At 41.0% G+C, this 25122-nt stretch overlaps 1 protein-coding gene across 1 annotated transcript in view; it reads right to left on the bottom strand.

The window, feature by feature from the left end:
* LOC134620251 (uncharacterized) overlaps positions 1-25122 on the bottom strand; it is a 331095-nt gene that overhangs the window by 13591 nt on the left and 292382 nt on the right. The window contains exon 20 of the mRNA XM_065470089.1: positions 22451-22624. Within this exon, the coding sequence (XP_065326161.1) occupies positions 22451-22624 (174 nt within the window). The remainder of the gene's footprint in view (positions 1-22450; positions 22625-25122) is intronic.

Consider the following 25122-nt stretch of genomic DNA (forward strand, 5'->3'; position numbering starts at 1 on the left):
GAGGCTTCGTGATGTCTTGATGTGGGAGATGATCCTTCTGGCCTGCTTCTTATCTCTAAACCTCTTCCTGAAGTACTCCTCCTTCTGTGGGTCAGTGAACCCTCTGATCTCTGTCACAATGTCAATACAATCAGGAGGGATCTGATTGGCTGCTGCAGGTCGTGTGGTTATCCAGAGGTGAGCAGAGGGAAGCAGTTTCCCCCTGATGAGGTTTATCAGCAGCACATCCACTGAGGTGGACTTTCTAGGGTCAGTGAGGATTGTAGTTTTGTGGAAGTCCAGAGGAAGTCGACACTCATCCAGACCATCAAAGATGAACACAACCTGGAAGTCTTCAAAGCTGCAGATTCCTGCTTCTTTGGTTTCAGTAAAGAAGTGATGAACAAGTTCCACCAAGCTGAACTTTTCCTCTTTCAGCACATTCAGCTCTCTGAAAGTGAATGGAAATATGAACTGGATGTCTTGGTTGGCTTTGTCTTCAGCCCAGTCCAGGGTGTATTTCTGTGTTAAGACTGTTTTCCCAATGCCAGCCACTCCCTTTGTCAGCACTGTTCTGATTGGTTCATCTCTTCCAGGTGAGGCTTTAAAGATGTCTTCTTGTCTGATTGTTGTTTCTAGATTGTCTGGTTTCCTGGATACTGTTTCAATCTGTCTGACCTCATGTTCATCATTGACCTCTGCAGTTCCTCCCTCTGTGATATAGAGCTCTGTGTAGATCTGATTCAGAAGGGTTGGGTTTCCTGCTTTAGCGATGCCCTCAAACACACACTGGAACTTCTTCTGCAGTTTACATTTAAGTATAGAGTGACACCATTGGAAGTGTTTTGGCATGGTTCCTAAAAAAACAATAATGAAAATATATCAAACGATATAAGTGATTTCTAAGTGCACATATTTTGAATGTAATTTTGTTCATTTCTGTAGTCCTTAGTAAAGGTTTGATTTATCCAGCAGCATAAATATTTAGAGAAATGTTCTCACTGCTCTGCAGGCACTCAGCCAACTCCTTCTGCTTCATTCTCTTCAGGAAGTCCACTGTGATCTTTGCAAATGCTTCTCTGCTGCTCTCACTCTGCTCTTCATCCTCACCCTGTAATACATCCTCATCCTCACACTGGCGCTTCAAGCATTCTAGGCCCTCTATCCTGAGGTCTCTCTGAATGTTCTTCAGCTCGTTCTTCACAAAAGTGATGATTCTGTCCTCAAGCATCTGGAACACAATACTTCATAATGCATTTATAATTTTATTGACCCAATAGCCCCTAAATCTTGACTAGCTGTTGGGTGAAAAAAAAAGTTACAAACAAATGGTATAGGTGTAGCTAGGCCTAATGGAACCACTTTAATTATATGCAGTACCACAATCTCCCCCAATAAATTTCAAATGTTGTCTGCTCTAAAAAAATAAAATAAAAAGATATTCATACAATGTGAGTGTTCCTACAGTTTAGAACTTTGATTTTTACACTGGTAATTCACTTTATTGTTCTGTTACACAATTCTCTTTCACTGATGTTTCTTTTTGGTACAGCATTGAGCAGTTAGCTTGGTTGGATGGCCAGAAGGAATCATGAGATGGAAGGCTTTCGCAGCCTTTCCCATTGGCATGGTATTAGAATACTGGTTGGCACTGATTTTTTGGTTGAGTAGTGTGGTTTGGCTGTAGGAGAAGTTTTTGGGTGTGAAAGTGTGAAGGCAGCATCAAGGATGAAAAATGCAGTTGTTATGTTTTTTGATTCTATTGACAAAGTGAATAGTGTAGTTGAGAAGGGAGTTGTTTTGAGAAATATAGTTACTACGGCCTTTCCCTAATGAACTTGGCAAAGAAGATCATTCTGTCTAATTTACCAACTTTAATCAGCAATGATGTATTGCTGAAATGGCACGGTCAGATTGTGTCAGCAATGGTAATGCTCCCCTCTGGGTCCAAATCAGCAAAGTTGAGGCATGCAGTTTCATTTCAAAGATAGGTGCATACGATTTCAAACAATGAGAATGAGGAGCTAAAATTAGTGATGAAATTTAAGGTTAATTGGTTTGACTACACAATTTTTGCAACAACAGAAACCATGAGTAAGGAAGGGCATTCAGTCTGTAATTGTCCTGAGAAGACGCAAAAAGAGGCTGAAATTGTGCAAGATTCTGAAAACGCAGGGGTCTGGGCTTCAGGAGAAAGCTTGGCAGGCTTTTCTACAGATAAGGAGGGGAAAGGTATTTCTGAAGATAACACAGAGGAAGGAGCTCCAGCAGTTAATGTAGGAGAGGAAAACAAGTCCAAGGTTTCAGCGTGTGAAATACTTAGAAGCCAGGAAAACAGTGAGGTTTTCTCTACTTCTGCTTCTGCTGAAGTGTGTGAGGAAGTTAGCAAGCACCAAGCAACTACATAAGAAGGAGTGGAAGGAATGGATGTAGATGAAATAGCCCATAGTGAATAAATTTGTTCAGTGATGATGAAAGCATTTTTAAGATGCCAAACACCAAAAGAAAACTAAAGACTAACGGGATAAAGCCAAAAAAGATGCAGGTAAAAGAAAAGGCTGGAAAAGAGAGTGAGTGAGATGTGTTATCTGATTCTGATAGTGATAGAGAGGTATTTGACTCTTAGATTCCTGATGATCAGAATTTTTTGGAAGCAACCAAAGGGAAACGAGATGTAATTAAACAGGATATTTTCCCTGATAAAAAAGTTTTTTCTTGATTCAGCTAAATGGCTAATAAGACAAAGGACTCCTGATGGCCTAAGGGACACTTCAGTGTATAGACTGCAAAACGTGATGCAGAGAAATAGAGCTCGAGTTTAATGCTGTACCTGAAGGGAAGAAAAATACAGCAGATAAGATTCTCTATACTCGTTTTTCTTATGGATCTTTGAGTAACTTTAAAATCTCATCCTTGAACCTCAGTGCCACCAGTCGGAAGTCATTCAGCTCATTGGGCGGTTCCTTTTGGGGACCGGGACGATGCAGGATGTCTTCCATAGGGCGGGCACTCTCCCCAGTCGAACCTGTTGAACAAGTAGTTGAGTTTGTTTGCCTTCTCCACAGTCCCCCCTGCTGTGCTGTTCTTGGTGTTGTGGCCTGTGATGGTTTTCACACCATTCCAGACCTCCCTCATATTGTTCCTCTCCAACTTCTGCTCCACCTTCCTCCTGTAGGTGTCCTTTGCTTCCCTCAGGCAGCGTTTCACCTCCTGCTGTGCTGCTTTCATCTCCTCCTTCACTTTGCTCCTGAAAGCCTTCTTTTTCATGTTGAGGACAGCTTTGACTTCCTGTGTTACCCACGGTTTGTTATTAGGATAACACCGTACTGTCTTAGCAGGGGCGACTGTGTCCACACAAAAGTTGAGGTAGTCTGTCAGACAGTGTGTCGCCCAGAGGTGGGACCAAGTCATTGTTTTGCAAGTCTCAAGTAAGTCCCAAGTCTTTATCCTCAAGTCACAAGTCAAGTCTCAAGTAAAGTCAAGCAAGTCAGAGTCAAGTCGTAAGTCAAGACAGACAACTTTCAAGTCAAGTCCAAGTCCGAAACTTTGAATTTCAAGTCCTTTCAAGTCTTTTTTTAACCCTCTGGGGTCCCGGGTATAATTGGCCATTCTTGACTACTTTTGATTTTACCTCTGTATTTCACTTTTAAAATATGTTTTTCTTGCCTTGTTTGGTATCATTATTTACAGCACAACCTCAAATATCTGAAATTTGAGTTATTTTTTTCATTTTGGTATACTATATTAGCAGAGTTGATCTAAATTCAGACAAAAAATTCAGAATCCGAGTAGAAAAAAGTTATATCTTTTACTGTAAAACCCACAAACATGTTTAACGAATCATTTTCATAACTTGAAATGCAAATAGAAATTGTACATTTCTAAAAATTATGCACAAGTTTTGCAAACAACAAAGTTATATGGTACTATTTACCTAAAAATGCAGCCAAGGCCTCAGGCGTTTTTTATATAACCATTTAAATCCATTTACAGAACAATCAGGTGTGCTGCATCAAATAAGAAGGCACACAAATTATTTGTGCCAGTCCAAAAAATGTAGTTTGTGTTCAGTATAAGACAGAGGAGAACACCACAGGCCTAAACCCTGCAGGTCTGACAACTGGAGGTGCAACCGTCCAGTTTTCTATGTGGAGACAGCGTTTACACTGGAATCTGCCTTTGACAGCTTTTTTAGATCAAATATGAAATTCAGCAGTCTAACTGACACACAATACAAAACAATAACTACACAACAAACTAACTACAGCCTCCAAACACGCTAAACGCCACTAATGTCTCGCATATGAAAACTCTCTCTCTCTCTTTCTTTCGCTCGCCCGCTTTCCGTCGCGGGTGTCACTCCTAAAAACTTCCCCTTCTCCCTAAACAACCAAATGTCACATGTTGCCTTATCATTTTTTTGATTGGCTGACATGGTAAACTCTAACACCAACAGGGAAGGGGTGTTTTTTCTTTTTTCACTCGCTAGTGGAGAGCGTATGTTAGGCTGTCTGTAGAAAACGCCGTTTTTGTCTAGCATCCCTGTTGAGAATAACCTTTGCAAATAAACAACAGCTAATAACATAAGATCAAAGTATTTTAGTTGATGTATTGACATAAATGACAGAAGAAAAAGGCCATGTATAGCAGGACTACTCAATTACACACTGAGGTGGGCAAGATTTTCTAACCAAAAAAAAATTCCCTGGCTCAGACATGCAAAAGTTGAACACGACCATTCACTAATTGCAAATTAAACACAGTGATTTTGAATTGTGATGTGATGGTAAAATAAATATTTGTCAGTCTAAACTGGGTTAAATCTACGGGGTTAATGATGGGGAGGAGACGGAGAAACTCTCTTCCCTGAGTACAGCTACAGAACCCACTTTCTGAAACGGACCCTGCTCACCATTCACCGACAATTCTGAGCTAACAAGTTGCATGTTATTCTTGGATGCGCTTGCAGGACCGGATTTAAAATAGCATGACAAACATATCATACCTGTTAAAGCCAAAGAGTATCATCAACGTAGCCCGGAGAACATTTGCTAATAAGATGAAGTTAGCTAAGTCAGCTATCAGCTATTTCATCGTAGCAAAAAAAAAGAAAAAAAAAGCACCACCTACCGTTCTTTATGCAACTTCAAATGTCGGACAAAGTTGGAAGTTGTTCCATCTCCGTCTGTGATTCTCTTCTTGCATGTTTTGCATATTGCATTTCGCTTTTTGTTGACTACTTCGTAGTTTATGTACCCGAAAGAAATTACTCTTGGAAGCATTTTTGGCTCGAGCGTTTTTGTTTTTGTTTTTTTCAAATCTGGTTAATCTGATTGGCTGTGCTACAGCCCACGCTCACATACATACGGAGTGTGGTAAGAATGAATGAATGAATAAAGTGAATTAATGGTCCGCACTTTTTATATAATATGTATGTTAAATTTTAGATTTGGCTAAAATATCAAGTCTTTTCAAGTAAACAGGTTCAAGTCCAATTCAAGTACCAAGTCACTGGTGTAAAAGTCCAAGTCAAGTCACAAGTCTTACAACCTTTTTTCAAGTCAAGTCTAAAGTCATAAAATTAATGACTCGAGTCTGACTCGAGTCCAAGTCATGTGACTCGAGTCCACACCTCTGGTGTCGCCCCCTCTATGTCCTCACCATGTGGGCTCAGAAGCACATCCCAGTCTGTGGTGTCATAGCAGTCTCTCAGAGCATCCTCCTTTTCTGGGGTCCATCTCCTGATGGAGCGTGTTGTGACAGGCTGCCTTTGGACGAGGGGTGTGTATTGTGGCTGTAGATAAACCAGGTTGTGGTCTGACATCCCTAGTGGGGGGAGCGGGGTGGCTCTGTATGCATCTCTCATATTGGCATACAGAAGGTACGTCAATTGTCCTGTTGCTCCTTGTGGGACAATTTACAAAGTGGTGAAAAGAAGCCAGAGTAGAATCCAGTGTGGCATGATTAAAGTCTCCAGATATAATAATGAAAGCCTCTGGGTTTTGTGTCTGAAGTCTTGCTGTAACTGTATGTATTTCCTCACAGGCAGCTGCTGCGTCGGCCCTCGGAGGGATGTAAACACACACACAGATCACATGACTAAACTCCCGAGGTAGATAATATGGCCGCAAGCTAACAGCTAGCAGCTCCAGGTTTGGACAGCATACCGATACTTTAATGGAGACGCGTCCAGGGTTACAGAATCTGTTGTTAAAGTAGACAATGAGTCCCCCACCTCTGCTTTTTCCGCTGGCCTGCGTGTCCCTATCGGCTCTCATGGATGTGAAACAGCATAGGTCTACGTTAGCCTGTGGCGTTAGCTTGGTTAGCCACGTTTCTGTGAAGATAAACAAACTGCACTCATGGTATAGTTGGTGGTTGTTCAGAGCACACAGTTCATCCATTTTATTCTACAGCGAGTTCACGTTGCCCATTATCACTGTCGGGATTGATGGTTTGAATCGCCTCCGGTGATCCGCTTTCCTCGCTCCAGCCTTGCAGCCTCTGTAGCTCCTCTTTATCTCAGCCGATTGTGTCGCATGCCGGTCTGTTCCTTTGTTCTTAATGCCAGCAGCTCAGCTCTCGAATACATGAAGGAGCTGGTTCCAGAAGTTTTAAAAAGTGCATTATCCATCTCGGATCACTATTTTTAAGTAGAAAAAGTATTTGTCAAAAAGTATTTGCGGCTCCCAGTGTTTTCTTTTGCGTGGAAACCGGGTCCAAATGGCTCTTTCGGTGTTAAAGGTTGCCGACCCCTGGCCTAGTCTAAAAAAAGTTAAAAGTTAAGAAAAGGTGTGGTGTTGCAGAGCTACTTGGAAAGGCTGCCTCCACTCCAGCGCCATCTCACTGCAATACCAGCGCCATCTGTTTCTTACGTTCAAGTCCCTGCATAACATCACCCTTCTACATCTCTCTGATGTTCTGCATATTCACACACCTTCCTGCCCTTTGAAATCCTCTTCCTCTTCTACTGTTATTTTACCATCTGCTCACCTGATCATTATGGATTATGGAGCTTTCAGCTCATTGGCCACTTGTCTTTGGGGCACACTATTGCAGAACATTCACAACATTAATGTCTTTAAAGTCCCTGTCTTTAAAGCTACCTTACAACATCCATTCTGACCACTAACAGTCATTTCAAAGAACAAATTGCTCCATATTGCAGCATGGAGATGACTGTGAACCGAATAGATGTAAAAATTGTTGTTGTACATGTACAGACCATAAATATGGAGTCCAGGTGTGTTTGATGCTGCTGGGGAGACTGACCACCGGGAATCTCTGAGCTCTGCTGGTCCACTCTGTGGAGGAATCAAGCAGTCAGAATAATACAACAAAACATTAAAACCTTATGCTAGTTCTCTGGATTTTTCAAGAAAAATAAAATGCATGGAGCTCTGATGGCACCCTGTCTGACACAAAGGCTTGGGATAAGCACTAACTGAGCACTTAAAGTGCTTTTAAATCAGGACCGATGTTGGAAAAAAGTCTTTCTTTTGCTACACCAATTATTGTGTAAGCAGACAAAGAGCACAAAGCCATGCAGTGACTCAGACCTGTGCAAGGTTAGTGCAGCCTGGTGGCTATATTGCAACATCAGAGATGAGTGGATGTAATCAGCTTTCTTTTATGAACAACTGAAAACTAATTAAAAACAACAACAAAAACAGAAACTACAAAATTGTGGATAGTGGGGGCTTGTGTGAGTGCCTCCTTATCCTGAAACCAAAAGTGGTCAAAAAATGAGGCTAGCAATACTCTGGACCCAAGAGGGTTAATCCAATAAATAAGGAAAAATTATTTTTCAATTTCTGACGAAACATTTGGTCATGACAGTCGATATTTCTGACAATTTGTGTAAACATAAGCAAGTAACAATTTGAATATTTCAAATTTAAAATCTATATGTGTAAAGAAATGGCTTTAATTTTGCTATCTTATCTGATTTCCACGGAGCCCCTCTGATGACATGGTCCAAAAAATAAATGAATTGTGGCCACAAAATACTACTTTGTGCCCTCAAAATAGTATAACGAGCCCACGAAATACTTATTTGTGGCCACGAAATGCTAATTTGCGGGCATGAATATAGTATAATGTGGCAACGAATTACGCATTTGTGTCAACAAAATAGATGACGTGCGCACATCATATTGATTCCTGGACAGTTGCGTAGAACCATAGGCATAGGAGTGGGCTAAACCTATGCACCATGTATAAAGACAGTATGATTGGGTTTTATTTTAGGCTGGGAATGAGCTACAAATGCATTTTGAAAAGCCTGGCAATGCAAGGAACCATTATTACGGAGAGATATATAAACAGGATATTGAGAGCCCGTTTGCTTTACAGACGCAAGTACGACCTGGTTTAACACATTTTCACACACTCACAAGCACGGGCCCAGAGAGAGGCACGCGCACAGACACTAAAAGGCACAAGCACTGAAAAATCACCAGATGGTGTTTTTTACGCATAAAAAGTAAAAACTTCTTAATGCATTCAAAATAAAAGAATGCTATTTGATATAAAAACCTTTTAATAATCATTTTTTTTATTTTTTTTTTTATTTTTTGGAGGGGGATAATGAGCTATGAACTAACATATTTGGATGAATATCATAATTTTTATGAATATCATATTTTTATTACTTCCTTTATTACTTCCTGAGCTCATGTATAATTTATTGGGGCCATAAATCACTCGGTTTGAGTTACCTCTCTGCAGAAGGACAGAGGCCTGCTTTAAAATCTTCACCAACTCCCTTTGACCCGTCACTCTTTAAGGACACAGAGCTGGGTGGAGGTCCAGGTGGGTTCCTGTGAATAATGATGGAGCAGTGATGTAAGTGCTGAGCTGTGACATGGAGAAGAGTCATGGACAGTTAGAGATGGTCATCTCACCTCTGAGCTTTGGTCTGGCTCTCATGTTCCCCACACAGAGTGCTTTTAGAGGGAGGGACTCCCTCCTCTCTGTCCTCACACTGATCCATGCTGCTCAATTCAGCTCACACACACTTTCTACCTGCAGAGGAAACACAAACCATTCATTCATTCATATATATGTGTATGTATGTATATATATATATATATATATATATATATATGGAGAGAGAGAGAGAGAGAGAGAGAGAGCGAGAGATAGATAGATATTCTTTCACATTCTTTCTCTTTTACTTTCACATAGGAGCTACACAATCTGTCAATAATTTAAAAAGTCTTTCAAAAAAACCTGTTCATTCTCACTGATTTCCAGTTCCAGCTGAGCAGGCTATTGTTGCCTTTGGCTTTATTCTGCAAACTGTCAAATTTACTTATGTTTTTGTCAATTTTTAATTAATGTTTGTTTTATATTTGAGTGTGCATTTATTTTCACTTTTTGATTATTAATTAAGCATAGTTTGTTTAGTCTATACAGTCTTTTGTCAATGTTATTTTAAAATAATATTATCTAAAAATAATCTCTTATAGTGAGTTTTATTCTTTACTAGAAATAATTTAACTCAGTTCATCCTCTGTCTGAAAGTCCCACCCTTTAAGATTCTCTGGTTTTACAGACAAAGTCTGCTGATGGAGACACCATCTCCTCCACCTGCTGCTGTGGAGAGTCAGATAATTAACAAAGAAGAAAGAAAAGAAACAGATTTCCTCTTTTGTTGTTGGATGTCTCTGTTTGGAAAATCTTCCAGTCATTTCCCTGAACCTAGTTGGTGAACTGAATTAGTGCTTTTCCATGCTACAGACACTAACATGAAAACTTGTTGAAGAGTTTTCTTTTCTCTGATGTTGAGAACACACTTCAACATCAGCAGCAGTTTTTGGCATTTGTGTCTGTGATCTTGAAAAATTTAAGCTGGTATTTCAGTTAACTGGTGTGAAATCTGATTTTAGCTTTCAGATCCAAATGAAAACTAACAGACATGTTCTGGTTATGAATCTCAGAATGAAGTCTGACATGTTTCTGGTATTTTAACCCAACAGGGCAAAAGAGTCAGAGTCACAGACACCTCAGTGTCAGATGTAAGTTATAGTATTTTTGTTCAGCCAGTCTGAGAAATGCAAAACCTGTTTTATTTCCTTTTAGTTTTGGTCTTTACAGTCTGTTGGAGCAGAGCCACCAGTTTGTGTCGCAGTATTTTTAACAGAGGCTGACATGCTGAATAGAGGCTGAATGTTTGTTTTAAACAATACTTTATGAATTCCCTCTATCTGCTGCCTCTGTGAACATAAAGACCCTGAAGCTGAGAAGAGTAAATTAACATTTTGGCAGATATGTAACCATTTGTAAATTATCTTAGTCAATAATAGAGCATGTTTACAGTCTGTTCACTGCCTCCATCTGAAACCAGAACTCTCTGCCAGCAAAGTATGTGGTACAACTGGTCTGTAGACCAGTCTTGGTTGTGCTGTTGAACCCTGCAGACCCAACATACAAAGAGCTAAAGTAAAAAACAGTGTGTTTGAAACAACAGCCTGTCTGAGCTTTTCAACTTTTTTTTTTTTAATCTTTCAAGTTTTTTTTCCAAGCTCTCACTCAACTCAGCTTTCCCTTACCTATTCCAATCAGCTTGTCAACCAATCAGTATTCAACAAATCTGTACTCATCTGCTTCCAGGAACATGGAGTCAAGCTCTTGGAGCTCTTGTGTTAGAGGCTTAATAAATGCAAATCAGTACAGATTTTATAATTAAAAAACACAGAAACTTTTGATAGAAGTGACCCTCAGTCTAAATAATTATGCCTATCAAACCCTCATAAGGCAATTCTTGATTTATATTTCTAAGCCAAATGAAGAGAGTGTGACACTGAGGATATTTCCCCAATAATTTGATTTTAGTTAGTTTATTTAGTTGTAATCCCTTTTAAAAGTTTAGTTTTCATTTGAATTTCAGTTCGCAATAAAGGTCTTTTTCATGTCTAGTTTTACTTTTGAGTTTTGTTTTCTTGAACTATACTAACCTGTGTCGTGTCAGCTGTGTGTTTTGTAACAATACTTCTTGTTGGAACAGAGCCAACAGTTTTTGGCGCGGTATTTTATGCACATGTCCGAAGCTGACATGTCCAATCTTTATCTAAGACACATCTGTAAGAAATATTCACCAAAAACATCTGCTCTCTATCTCCTGCTGTCCCTGTAAATATAAAGGCTTGGAGCTCAGAGTCTCTTCAGCTGAGCTCAGGACACATTCAGTGTCTTTAGTCTGATATACAGATACACAACAGTTATAGAAGCCCAACAATAAAAGGCTATATCTCTTGTAGGTTCAAATTTGTAAAGTAAAAGTGTGTTTTTAAATGAGTGTAGGAGCCAGGCATCAACAGCAAGTCATTCTACAATTTTTGCAGCACATAAGTAAAATCTGTCAGAGCTTACGTTACGTCTTTCGGACAAGCACAAACATCAGGTCTGCTGACCTGAGAGAACGATTACAGTTGTTAGGATTTAATTTTAAAAAATGTAAAATAAAATTCTTATTGTTACACTGACTGTAGCAATTAGTAACAAATAAAAGATTTCAGAGTCTTGAAAGTTCTTGTCCCTCAGTGTGTGTGTGTGTGTGTGTGCGTCTGGGCCGCACCTTCATGTGTTCACTCCAGAAATATGCCGTCTGACTGCTCAGAGTGAGTCTAAGTCAGGATTAAGTTCACATGCTGTGTTTGGGTAGTTATTCAAAGAGAAAGTAATTTCTTAAATATTCTAGGCTATTTTTCTTTAAAGTAAGTAGGAATGTTTCGTAATTACTCACCGCAGTATTTTGCTGCAGTACCTGTCACACTATTTTCACACGTCTCCATTAAATAACCTGATGTTGTTTCAAAATCACCATTAAACAAAATAAACACATATACTACAGCCTCACAAACAAACACAGATATTTTTCCTAATGAGGACACACATATGATCATATCGTATGAACACCAACAAATTGCAGTGCAAAGACAGTTTAAAGTCATTGTGACAATGATTCTACTTTAGAAACATGTACAAGTATCTCATGAGTTGAAGTTCAGAATCTGTCTGCTGCAACTAAATCCCTCTTTAAAAAAAATTAGTATATTTCAAAGTATAAACATTAGAGTGCACACTGGGTACAAAAATCCCAGCAGGACCTCTGTGTTTGGAAAATTCCAATTATTTTCCTGAACCTGCTTAATGAGCTCGTTGAGTGCTGCACTGTGAAAATGCTGTAGTAATGCTAAAGGTACCCACATGAAAACATTGTTGAGCAGCATTCCTTTCTTAATATGGAGAACAGACACTAGATATAGAAGGAACAAGAACAGCTTTGATACTTCTGAACAGATGAGTCAACTATCTGAGAAATGATGTTATTAAATCCTGTTGTTGTTGTTGTTAAAAATGGCACCGAAGATTGGAGATGCTTGACCAACACAGTCTCGCTCCTAACTCAATAACAGAACCCTCCTTGACCTTTGAACACACCATCAGAGAGCAGATAGAGTTTTGTCTGTGGTTTCTATTTTATTAAGTTTAAAGTAATTAGTTCTTGGACAGAGAAAACTTTAAATCTACTCTTTTTTTTTAAACAATGTTTTTTCACAATTATATTACTGTCAGAATAATCTATGACAAAAAATCATTTCTATATTGACAGAACGATTTAAGTTTAGTTTTATTTATATAGCACCAAAACAACACATCAACAGTTCCCTCAGAGTGCATTTTAAAGTAAGGCAAAGATAGCTATAATAATACTACCCTACCGCAAAAATCTCAAAGAATCATATGAGCCTGTATGACCATGCGCTTTGGTGAAAGTGGGAAGAAAAAAGTTTTTTCACAGGAAGAAATCTCCAACAGAACCAGGGTAAGGGAAGAGCAGCTATCTGCTGTGGCCGAATGTTGAGAGAAGGAAGCTGAACGGAAAGCTGACAAACCAAGAGTACCTATAATACCATCTGATCTAACAGACTTTATTAATAGACCATAATTAATATGCAGACATGACAAAGTTCTTCACATAACAATCAAATAAACAATCAGGAATGAAGACAAAGTAATGTTTCAAAAACAATAAAATATATCAATTTCTGTAATATTCCTATATGTTTATAACATGAAAACAGGTCAGAAGAAGTGGATCCAGTAACAACAGGTTATTTAAAAGACCTGTATAAAGACTAACAAACAAGAAGTATGATTTATATGTTTATTCAGATCATGCATCAGATTTATTTCATGTAAAGTAAATGATAAATGTCTCACTGCCCCATTCTGCTCTATTAGTTTCTTTGATGCCACAACCATCAGCTGTCAGCAGTGGAATGTTTCACTGAATACTTTATGTCTGAGTGTGTCACACTATGTGTGTCTGACTTTTGACTGGGTTATAAAAATGATATTCCACTCTGTTTTTTCTGTTTTTAAATCCATTCGTCTGTTTTTGTTTTGTTGTTTGTAAACAAATCTGAGTCCTTGTTAAATGAAAACTACAACAGTCAGACCGCTTCCTCAGCTCTGCTGATGAGTAGAAAATCAGATCTCACCTTGTGGACATGAATCTGTAGTCCTTCTTTAGTTTAGATCTTAACATCTGAACATTTCCAGCTGAGTTAGAAAAGACTGAGTTCACTGAATGTCTAATATAGAACGCCTCTGATATCAGATAATCAGGACAGATTAGTGTTCATTTGTGCCATTTTTGTTTCTGATTGTATCTTGTGTGGTGACGAGAAGTAACATAGATTTTATCTTTTACATGACTATACCTGCTCTTAAACAGACCTTTTAAAGAATAATGCAGTTGCTACAGAGCACAGACTGAGTGTTGAAAGAGTGTCTGGTCTTATTGGTGAAATAGAATTCACAAAGAGACAAAACAACTAACAATATTTTTGAACTGTTAATTTGTGTTTAATTTGAAACAGATTTAAAAGGTTTAGGTTCTCCACTTTGCACCTGAAACATTATTTTGTTGTTTAGGGAGAGGTACAAGTGTATTTGAGGTTGTGACCCTTTACTCTGATATTAAAGTCATGATTCACAAAGGAATACGTCAAAACAACAAAAGAGAATTATAACATGTATGAGTTCAGATATATGTACCATTAAGACATTTATTCAGAATGAAAAAAGTTCAAAAGGAATTTTTTTGTTTTTTAAAAAAAAGAAATATCCAAACTCTTCTGAATTTAAAAAAGAGTGAAACACAAGCAACCAACTATTAAGAGCTTAAAATCTTGAAATGGTAAATAAGAAAACACTAAATTCACTAATTAAGAACACAAAGACATGGAAAAGCTGCCAAGTCCAAATACTTTTCTGCACATTACACTTTATTTAAGTCACAGCCTCCACATTCAGATATTATCATAAGCTCCAGGATTTAAAACATGCCATAAATGTTCACAGTGCTTGTGAAAATTTCTATTTTCTCCTGATTAACTTTTCTTGCCATAACAATGAACTGAGCTGGCTCTGCTTTATATCAAGTTTTTTTAATGTCATTTCAGTAAAACCTGAATGTAGACTTCTTAAGAACAAAGTGATCTGATTGTTTCAAATTAATCTGAACAACAATGTTCCATCAGATTAGTGTCTGTGACGTCTGTGAAGTTTCATACAGATACGTTTAAATTGTTGATCACAGTAACAAATGTTTCAGTGCAGAGTTACTAACTGATAACCAATGCGGATTCAGTCCATCAACGATCTATAATCATGTGTATTTGTCTTTAAACACAAGAGTGATCAAAGTTTGTCCTGAAACAAGAGCTGAACATCTGGTCAAAGCATTACAGAGCAGAAACAAACAGTAAAACTGTTAAAGGAGGAAACAAATCAAACTTACAGTTTCTTTACACAGAGACACCAACAACAAGCTCCACTCCACACCTGGACACTAAACACGGACACACAGGTGAGCTGCTTCCTGGAAGAAGGTAGGACTCCACCTGAAGAGTGTGACAGGGCCACACCTTCATGGGCTGGTCTCAAAGTATGTCGTCTGACTGCTCAGACTGGCACATTCTTATGTGTGAAGACACAAAAAGTTGATCTGAACTCATATGAGAGGTTAGTGAGTGAGAAGTTAGAGCCATCTTAAGCAATCAAAGTTAATCTAAAAAAGAAGATAAATCCACTGATTCTTTGTAAAGTTCATCTGGTGCTCACATGAATCATGAGATGAAAACTTTATTTCGCTGAATATTTCTTCAAAGCTCATTTCAACCTGTTGAAGTCATGAATGAAAGTGCAGACTGAGAGTGGATCACATGATGTTTATGGTGTGTCATGTGACATCTTCAGTATTGTCGCACATGTCTAGATTGTCCCTGATATCATAACTGCTCAAACACTGATGAATATCTTTGAAAAATTATTGCTGATGGCAGCAAATTTGACTCACATCAGACTGGTGATGAATCTCCCAATTCTTTGATCTTTGGGCTGAAGGAAGAACAACACTCGGAGTATATATGCACTGTACATATGCACCGAACCCTGTGGAACACCATTATTGACCTTATTGATTTTTTTTTCTTCTTTTTCTTTTAACTTCCGGCGCCACTCCTAGCTAGGACCCCAGTATCAGCAGCTCCGACCTGACCGAGTCCTTTTTTTCTCTTTAATATATGTTTCTCTGTTGTTTTTGTGTTTTTTGTTTTTCTATTGTGGACTGCTGTCCCCCACAATGGAGCTCAGAATTCTATGGACAATGGTGTTCTTTATTACATTTTTTTACGGCGTCTTTGTCCGGAGAGCGCGTGGAGGTCCGACCTCCCGTTGTCTACAGCAGGGATCAGCTGTTAGCCCTCGGAGCCTCCGCTGCCATGCCTACCGCCGAGCAAGCTAACATCCCCCGCGAGGTGAGGAGGAAGAGACGCGGTACTCGGGCCGGGATCGGGCGTCGCAGTAAAGTTAGGAGGTACCAGTCAGCGATTCCATCTATTATTATGGGGAACGTAAGATCTCTCCCCAAAAAAGCAGACGAACTGGCGGCCCTTACCCGACATCAGAGGAGCTACAGGGAGTGCAGCCTGATGTGCTTCACAGAGTCGTGGCTAACTGCGCTAACTCCGGACTCACACGTAAACATGGATGGTTTTCATCTGATCCGGGCCGACAGAACAGTGGAGAGTGGTAAGAAGAGAGGAGGGGTCTGGCTGTGTTTGTGAACGATAGATGGTGTAACTCTGGACATTTATCTATCAAAGAGACGCTATGCTGTAAGGACATTGAGCTGCTAGCGGTTAGCATGAGACCGTACTATCTACCGCGAGAGTTTACACACGTGATTATGATAGCTGTGTATGTCCCGCCCTCTGCTAGCGCTGCGGCAGCCTGTGAGGTCCTGCACACTGTAACCAGCAGACTCCAAACACAGCACCCTCAGGCCCTTTTCCTAATCTCTGGGGACTTTAATCACATCTCCCTGTCCTCCACTCTCCCCACCTTCACCCAGTATGTTACCTGCCATACCAGAGACAATAAAACATTGGACTTATTGTATGCCAACACCAAGGAGGCATACAGCTCATCACCTCTTCCTCCCCTGGGGGGCTCAGATCACAACCTGGTTCATCTCCAACCTGTGTATAAACCTTTAGTACACAGAGAACCAGTAGTGAAACGCACAGTAAGGAAATGGTCGGCAGAGACTGAAGAGGCCCTGAGGGACTGTTTCCATTCTACTGTGTGGGACAACCTCTGCAGCCCCCTGGAGGATGACCTCAACAGCGTCACAGACTGCATTACGGATTACATGAACTTCTGTGTGGACAACACCGTACCCATCAAAAAGGTACGGTGTTTTTATAACAACAAGCCATGGATAAATCCTGAAATTAAGGCTCTCCTCAAGGAGAAGAAGAGAGTGTTTAGATCTGGAGACAAACAGGAGCTGAGAGTTGTCCAGAAGAAGCTGAAATGGAAGATAAGGCAGGGAAAGGAAAACTACAGGAGGAAGATGGAAGAGCAGCTGCAACAGGACAACATCAGAGGGGTTTGGAACAGCCTGAAGGACTTCACACCTGTCAGCTTCACACCTCCCAGCTCCCAGTCATTACACCCACCCACGGCTTCTGTGGACTCCAACATACACACCCTTCCCCCAAAATCCACTCTTTCTATCTCAGCACTTCAGGTGACGAATGAGCTTCGCAAGATCAAGGTGCGGAAGGCTGCAGGTCCAGATGGCGTCAGCTCCAGACTCCTGAGGTGCTGCGCAGATGAACTGTGTGGCATACTAGGATATCTGTTCAACCTGAGCCTGTCACTGGGGAAAGTACCACAGCTGTGGAAGACCACCTGCGTGGTACCGGTACCAAAGACCTCCCATCCCAAGGACCTCAGCAGCTACAGGCCGGTAGCCCTGACATCGCATCTGATGAAGACCCTCGAGAGGTTGGTTCTAAACCATCTGCGCCCCCTGGTGAGGTCTTCATTGGATCCGCTGCAGTTTGCTTACCAGCCTGGCATCGGGGTGGAGGACGCCATCATCTACCTCCTGCACCGAGCTCTGACTCACCTGGAGAAGCCTGGAAGCACTGTGAGGATCATGTTCTTTGATTTCTCCAGTGCTTTCAACACCATCCAGCCACGACTTCTGAGAGACAAGCTGGAGCTATCGGGAGTGGACCACCACATGTCACGGTGGATACTGGACTACCTCACAGAACGTCCACAGTATGTGAGGTCACAGGGCTGTGTCTCTGATACGCTGGTCTGCAGTACGGGGGCCCCACAGGGAACTGTGCTGGCACCGTTCCTCTTCACCCTCTACACTGCAGACTTCTCCATCAACTCCCCACGCTGCCACCTGCAGAAGTTCTCTGACGACTCTGACGTAGTCGGTCTCATCACAGGTGAGGACGACTCAGAGTACAGACAGTGGACTCTGGACTTTGTGGACTGGTGTCAGCAGAACCACCTGCTGATCAACGCCGGGAAAACCAAGGAGTTGGTGGTGGACTTCCGGAGACGCAGACCCACCACACTGACACCGGTGAACATCCAGGGAGTGGACATTGAGATAGTGGACTCTTATAGGTACCTGGGTGTTCACCTGAATAATAAACTGGACTGGAGCCACAACACTGATGCTCTTTACAGGAAGGGTCAGAGCAGACTCTACCTGCTGAGGTCATTTGGAGTACAGGGAGCGCTTTTAAAGACCTTCTATGACTCTGTGGTGGCTTCTGTCATTTTTTACAGTGTGGTATGTTGGAGCAGCAGTTTATCGGCAGCTGAGAGGAAGAGGTTGAGTCCACAGAGATGATTCCACTGTCAGAGGCCATAAGAAAATCATTTGTAACCTTCACTAAAGCTGTTTCTGTGCTGTGATGAGCTCTGAAACCTGACTGAAACTCTTCAAATAAGCCATTCCTCTGCAGATGATCTGTTAGCTGTTTGACAACTACTCTTTCAAGGATTTTTGATATGAAAGGAAGGTTGGAGATTGGCCTATAGTTAGCTAAGACTGCTGGGTCTAGAGATGGCTTTTTCAGTAAAGGTTTAACTACAGACAGCTTGAAGGCCAGTGGTACATAGCCGATTATTAGAGATCGGTTGATCATCCTCTTGTACAGACGACTCTTGAAAAGACATTTTTGAATTTCAATGTGACTTTAACTGGATAAATATGGGATATGTAAACGTCCCTCTGCAACAAACTGATTCCAGCTTCTACCTCATGATAGGAATGTTTTTGTGGCTCAAGATGACGTGATATCTTTCATGATGGAGACATTTGACACATGTTTCACATATTATAGACCAACAAGTTATTCATAGCAGTTTAAATACGGGGAGTCACTTTTGGGCACAGCAGATAAAACAGAGCCAATATTTCCTTCTTTATTTAAGTGATGTTTAAGTGACCTAGTAAAGTGCAACTGAACATTAGTAACGTTGCTAGCACTCTGATGGCATGTAATATACTAGCAAAAAACTATTTCCAGGCTCGACTTCCATCATACAGATGATGCTTGTGGAAAAAGAGTAACATTCAGAAGCCATTATGAAAACCGTTTCTGTTCATGAGGAAATCATATTCAAACTGATTAAATAGATGTGAAGTGAACAGGAGTCTGTCTGTACTGGATCTGGATTTATCGTCGTCCCTCCAACAGCGACACAGCGATCCGGCTCACCAATTGGTGATAACGACCTACTGAGCCTGCTAACAGGTGCAGGAGGGCCAATCTGAGCCACAGTTATGGGGCTGATAACTGCTAATAATGCCCATTGATAAACTGATAATATGAAGATTAAATGTCAGCTCCCTCCAAAATAAGAGCTTTTTTAAAAAACTCAGACTGAGGTCTTATTTTGAAAGCCAGACTTTGTTGAAGCTGTTTCCTGGAGCAGGACACTGAACAATTAGAAAAAGCAGATTTAAAAACACTACGGCCGTTTATCAATGCCCAAGTACGCGAGTATGTACTCGCGTTCTCGGTGAGTACGTACTCGCCGAGAACGCACGGGAGTACGTACCCGCCGAGAACGCGAGCACGGACTCACGATATGTACAATTGGAACACCAGCGTACGTGATGATGTCACAGGTCCGGAGTTTTCACTGCCGTCCCCTCTTAATTTAACTGTGAGTAACATGTTATGAAGCTTAACTTTAATCACAGCCAAACCGGTTTACTCAGGAACAAATAAAACACTGAAATGAACCAAACATTAACATTTAGAAGTGATCTAAGTGACTTATATATCATTTTTAACCTCAGTAGTGAAACCTCTATTAATAAAAATAGTGTACATGTACATACGTGTACATAGCTTAATAAAAACAAGCAGGTGAGATGTTAGAACGCTTTTATTTCAATTCTAGTGGACACTCAATACTGTAGACAGCTGCTGGGGTTTCTTTAACCTGAGTAGTGAGAAGTCTGCGAGCAGGGGGGGGGGGGTTTGAAAAGATGTGCCGGGAGTCCGCTGTTGAGTTTTGGACGAAATGCATTCTGGGATAAATAGCTGTCCCAAGTCTACACCGATGCATGCTCGATAAAACGGACGGATCGAGAACACATCCGGGACTTTTTCGCGTGCTCGGCTTGATGCGTACTTCGAATTGGAACAGTACTTGGTCTCCGACTGATGACGTATCACGAGTACACGAGAACGCAAGTACGCACAAGTACGCATATTGATAAACGCCCTACATGTCATCTGTGCTCATTAAACTGCCATCATGCAGTTCATCTTCTCACCAGCAGAGGGCCACAAATCCCCATCAATGAAGAGTTCAAGGAGATGTTAGTGACTTCAGAGCTGTACGTATTGATCTGATCAATATGGAAGTTCATGTTTTTGTTATTGGATCAGTTTTAAAAGCAGCTATTTTTATAGAATGACAGAAACATGAGAGATGCTGAATGTCTTTAATATTTCTTTATTTGTCTTTCATATTTGATACACTGAGTACTATTGGATGTCCACTTATTCAGCCGTGATGGAAACATCCCATTAAAGAAGAGAAATCAAACAAGGAATCATTTAGAAGAGTTTCAAACATCAACTGATTGAATCCATGAATCTGAAAACGTGTTTGTGAGTGAAAGAGACAGACATGTACAGACTGAACTATCTGTTCAACAGTCAGTGTTTCTCTAACAGGAGACACTCTTTACACTCAGCACAGGGACACTGAGGAACTAGATCCAATCCAAAACCCAGGATAAAGAGTTTGAGTGAATGTGGTGTTGAAGGTGTAGATGTGGATCAGAGTGTCAGAGGAGACTCTGTAGAAGGACAGAGTGCCAGCAGGACAGTCCACATACACTGCTGCTCTGTTAGAAACAGAGGAGGAGGAGGAGGAGGAGACAGATATTTTTACCTTGTTGTGCCAGACCGATTGAAGACCATGCTCATCAGAGCAGAAGAGATTCCAGGATTGATCGTTCCATCCAAACAAACAATCTTTAATTTCTCCTTTCCTTCTGATTCTTCTGTAAGTCAAGGATATACGAACCCATCCTCTCCACTCGACCTCCCAGTAACAGCGACCAGTCAGACCATTTCTACAAAGCAGCTGATAACATCCTTCAAATCTGTCTGGATGATCAGGATATGACTGAACCTCTCTCACTTGTGTCACCTTCCTGTTGTTGTCAGACAGTTGAAGGTTTGTGTGCACTGTGTTTGTGTCGATTATGAGTTGACAGGAATCTGATGGAGAGAACAAACACAATCCAGCTGCAGTTATTGATCCATCACCTGTTCATTGATTGACACTTTGATGATGACTCCTGACATGATGAAGATTGTTGAATGTGTGCTGCTTTGTTTTCATGAATCCCATTAAAAACACACTTACACTTCCTCAGACCTGGTCTCAACCATCGGACTCCAGCAGGCTCCACCCTGAAAGGAGGGGGGGTCAGAGCAGTCAGCATGCACACATGGACATTACATGGCTCTCATACACATGAACATTCACAGTGTTCATCAAAGTGAAAGCCCGGGGAAATGAATTGTCTGTGGTGTCTGTTTTTTTGTTAACAACACTCTGTATCATCTGCCTGAAGGAAGAAATGTGAACAGTTTATCTCCATGATCTGAAAGGTCTGTAGACATGTGTTTGTCCCTCATTCTGGACCTTTACAGGTCCTGAAGACGGCACAGTGATTGATGGAAACAGGACAGACTGGATGATGCCATTTCTCCAAACTGCACAGGGTTATATCTTTGGATTAGTTCTGACACATTCATCAACACCATATCTCCAGTCAATGGAGAAAATAGTCATCAGAAAAAAGTCAGGGCCAAACATTTTTGCTGTAACCACAAACATGTTTAACCAATAATTTTCAGAAATTGAAATGCAAACAGAAATTGTACATTAAAAAATATATTTTATTTTAACAATGTATATAACAATTTGAGCAAGTACATAATTTTCTGTTATTGTTCTCAAACAACAGAATGAGAATGAAGAATTGATTTTATCAAGGCCCATTAGCAGCATCAGGTTATCAAAGTTTCCAGTGTTTAAGCTTCCATTTCCAAATGTTAGCTGCTCTTGTCTGCCTCTTTGTCACACACACTGACTGAAATGATTCACAGCCTTGTTTCATCCTTCTGCCAGTGTCACTGACTGTCACTGTGACTGTGGACATACAGCATGGGAAACATACACATGGCTGAAACTTCATTAGGTACACAATGGACTCAGGTACAGTACACCTGTGACCTAAAGTTACAAAATGTTGTTTCTGTCCAAATATTTATGGACCTACCTGTAGGTCTACTTTTAATGAAACTCTCAACATGACTTATCAGTTATCATTAATGTTCCTGCAAACAGACTCCTTGGAGACCCCCTACATAAATATCCATGCACTATCCAGCTGGACTAGTGTGTCTGTCCCTGAAAATATTCCTGTTTGTGTGATTGTTCATGTCCCATCTGCAGGAAACAAACAGGAAGTGAGTGAAGGACACAGGAACACTTCTTCCAGCTCTTCCTCCTCTATCAGACATTTTCTCCATACCTGAGAGTGTCCAGCCTCCAGCCTGGATCCTTCACTCCAGCCAAAAGCAGCTTCATTCCTGAGTCTCCTGGATGATTGTAGCTCAGGTCCAGCTCTCTCAGATGGGAGGGGTTGGAGCTCAGAGCTGAGGCCAGAGAAGTACAGCCTTCCTCTGTGATCAGACAGCCTGACAGACTGCAGACACACAAAACAACAATCCATCTGTCAACAATCATTTTCCCTTTGTCACAATAACATCTATCCATTTACATCCATTCAATTTAAATATTTATAAGTGACAATTCTCAACAGACACCAACAGTTATCTCAAGCTGTTTAATGGTATAAGGTAACAGCCTACAATATTAGTGTGACAACAGCATCCTCCACACCTCTTCCTGTGTGGAGGATGCTGTTGGAAAGGGTCAACTGGAAAGGGTCAAGATGGTGTTAAACATGCATTAAAATCTCCTTCTAAATTATCTTCTCAAATGACTTCATCACTAAAGAAGTCAGAGCCACAGGCTTATAATCATTCAGTGACTTAGGAGAAGTAAGTAAGTAAGTAAAATGTATTTATATAGCACATTTCACAGACAAAAATCACAAAGTGCTTTACAATAAGATCAGACATACAAGTTAAATTTATTTAAAAGCCTGTTTGTATAAAAATGCCTACAGCTGCTTTTTAAAGGTCCTATTAATAAACAGTTAACGAATGTGCATTTATGAAGACGATTTGTGAGACTGGTTAACTTATTTTTGTTCCTACATGGTCTTTCGTTCTACATGGTGCATTTCAAGGTCCTGTACCCATCCGTCGGTAAACTGTACCTGGGCTTGTTGCAGTGACCTGACGTTACTAAACTTCATGAGTGTATGCACTCACTCCAAGAACCGTATAGTTATAAACATGAGCGTGGTGAAAGTTGGGAAGCACGCTAACGTCTTTTGTCCACTCTGTGTGCTCGTAAGGGTCTAACCCTTTCACTTGTTTGATTTTTTTCCTCGTATCTTTTCTTTGACTTTTCATCAAGTCTGTCTTTGTACGGACCGGCATTGTTCTCCTTCGTTTTGTACATAAATTTTTTGGGGGGGACAAAGAAAAAGCAAGAAGGTATTGGAACCGGAGAATGAACGTTTTGCGGTGCTGCAAATGCTTGCGTTTGATGCATTGCTTTGTTTTGTCACTAGTACCCGGCATGCAATGCGCGAAAGTCACGTGGTCTGTCAATCTCTATCTCTGGGGGCGAGGTCACTAAGGCAGTTAAACAACTCCTTAGTGGCAGATCCCCTGGGGTGGACAAGGTCCGCCCCGAGTTCCTGAAGGCTCTGAATGTTGTAGGGCTGCCTTGGTTGACACGTCTCTGCAATGTTGCGTGAGGATCAGGGGCAGCAGCCCTTGACTGGCAGGCCGGGATGGTGGTCCCCATCTTTAAGAAAGGGGACCGGAGGGTGTGTACCAACTACAGGGGACTCGCACTCCTCAGCCTCCCTGGGAAAGTCTATGCCAGGGTGCTGGGGAGGAGAGTTTGTCTGTTAGTTGAACCTTGGATATAGGAGGAAAATTGCGGTTTTCGTCCTGGTCGCAGAACACTGGACCAGCTCTTTATCCTCTAAAGGATACTTGAGGGTGCATGGGAGTTTGGCCAACCAGTCTACATGTGTTTTGTGGACTTGCAGAAGGCATTCGATCCTCGGGGGTTCCTGTGTTGGAAGGGGGGCTCTGAGAGTATGGGGTGTCTGGCCAATTGCTATGGGCCATTGAGTCTTTATATGACCGTTGCAAGAACTAGGTCCACATATCCGGCAACCAATCGGACTCATTCCTGGTGGGTAATGTGCTCCACCACGACTGCCCTTTGTCGGCAATTCTATTCATAATTTTTATGGACAGAATTTCTAGGTGTAGACAAGTGGCGGAAAGCTTTCACTTTGGTCGTCTCCAGCTCGCCTTGGAACAGTTCGCAGCCGAGTGTGAAGTGGTGGGAATGAGAATCAGCACCTCTAAATCTGAGGCCATTGTCCTCAGCTGGAAAAGGGTGGAGTGCCCACTCCGGTTAAGGACGAGCATCTGCCCCAAGCGGAGGAGTTTAAGTATCTTGGGGTCTTATTTACGAGCAATGGGAGAAAAGAGCGAGAGATCGACAGACGGATTGGTGCTGCGGCTGCAGTGATGCAGACAGTGTACCGGTCTGTTGTGGTAAAGAGAGAGCTGATCGTCAAAATGAAGCCCTCAATTTACCGGTTGATCTACGCCCCCTACTGTTGGAATGAAATTGTTAAATGTTGTCATTGTGTTACTTAAATTTGTAGGTCTTAGTTCAAGCAGCAGGATCAAAGACATTCCTTTGTCTCTGACCACCTTTCCAGCCAGTTTGTTGGTGGGGAAGGCTGAAAAGATAAAAATCTCATTTTGACAAGTCAGCCCTTAAAAGTGAGTACTGTGAATGAAAAACAAAAAACAAACAATCACTAATCACTAACCTCCTTATTTTATTCCTAAATAAATCTGATTTATATGTTATGGGCACAAAGGTGCCCTAATTAGCAAGTACATGAAGTATTTTTTAATAAACAAACATGACCATTAAAACTTTTAAAAGTAATTCAGAATCTAATAATCCATTCACACTTAAAAGCTCTATAAAGGTTACCTGTTCATGCAACAATTTACATTTTAAATGATCAAA

Source organism: Pelmatolapia mariae, linkage group LG3_W (genome assembly GCF_036321145.2).
Source record: "Pelmatolapia mariae isolate MD_Pm_ZW linkage group LG3_W, Pm_UMD_F_2, whole genome shotgun sequence".
Classification (NCBI taxonomy): Eukaryota; Metazoa; Chordata; class Actinopteri; order Cichliformes; family Cichlidae; genus Pelmatolapia; species Pelmatolapia mariae.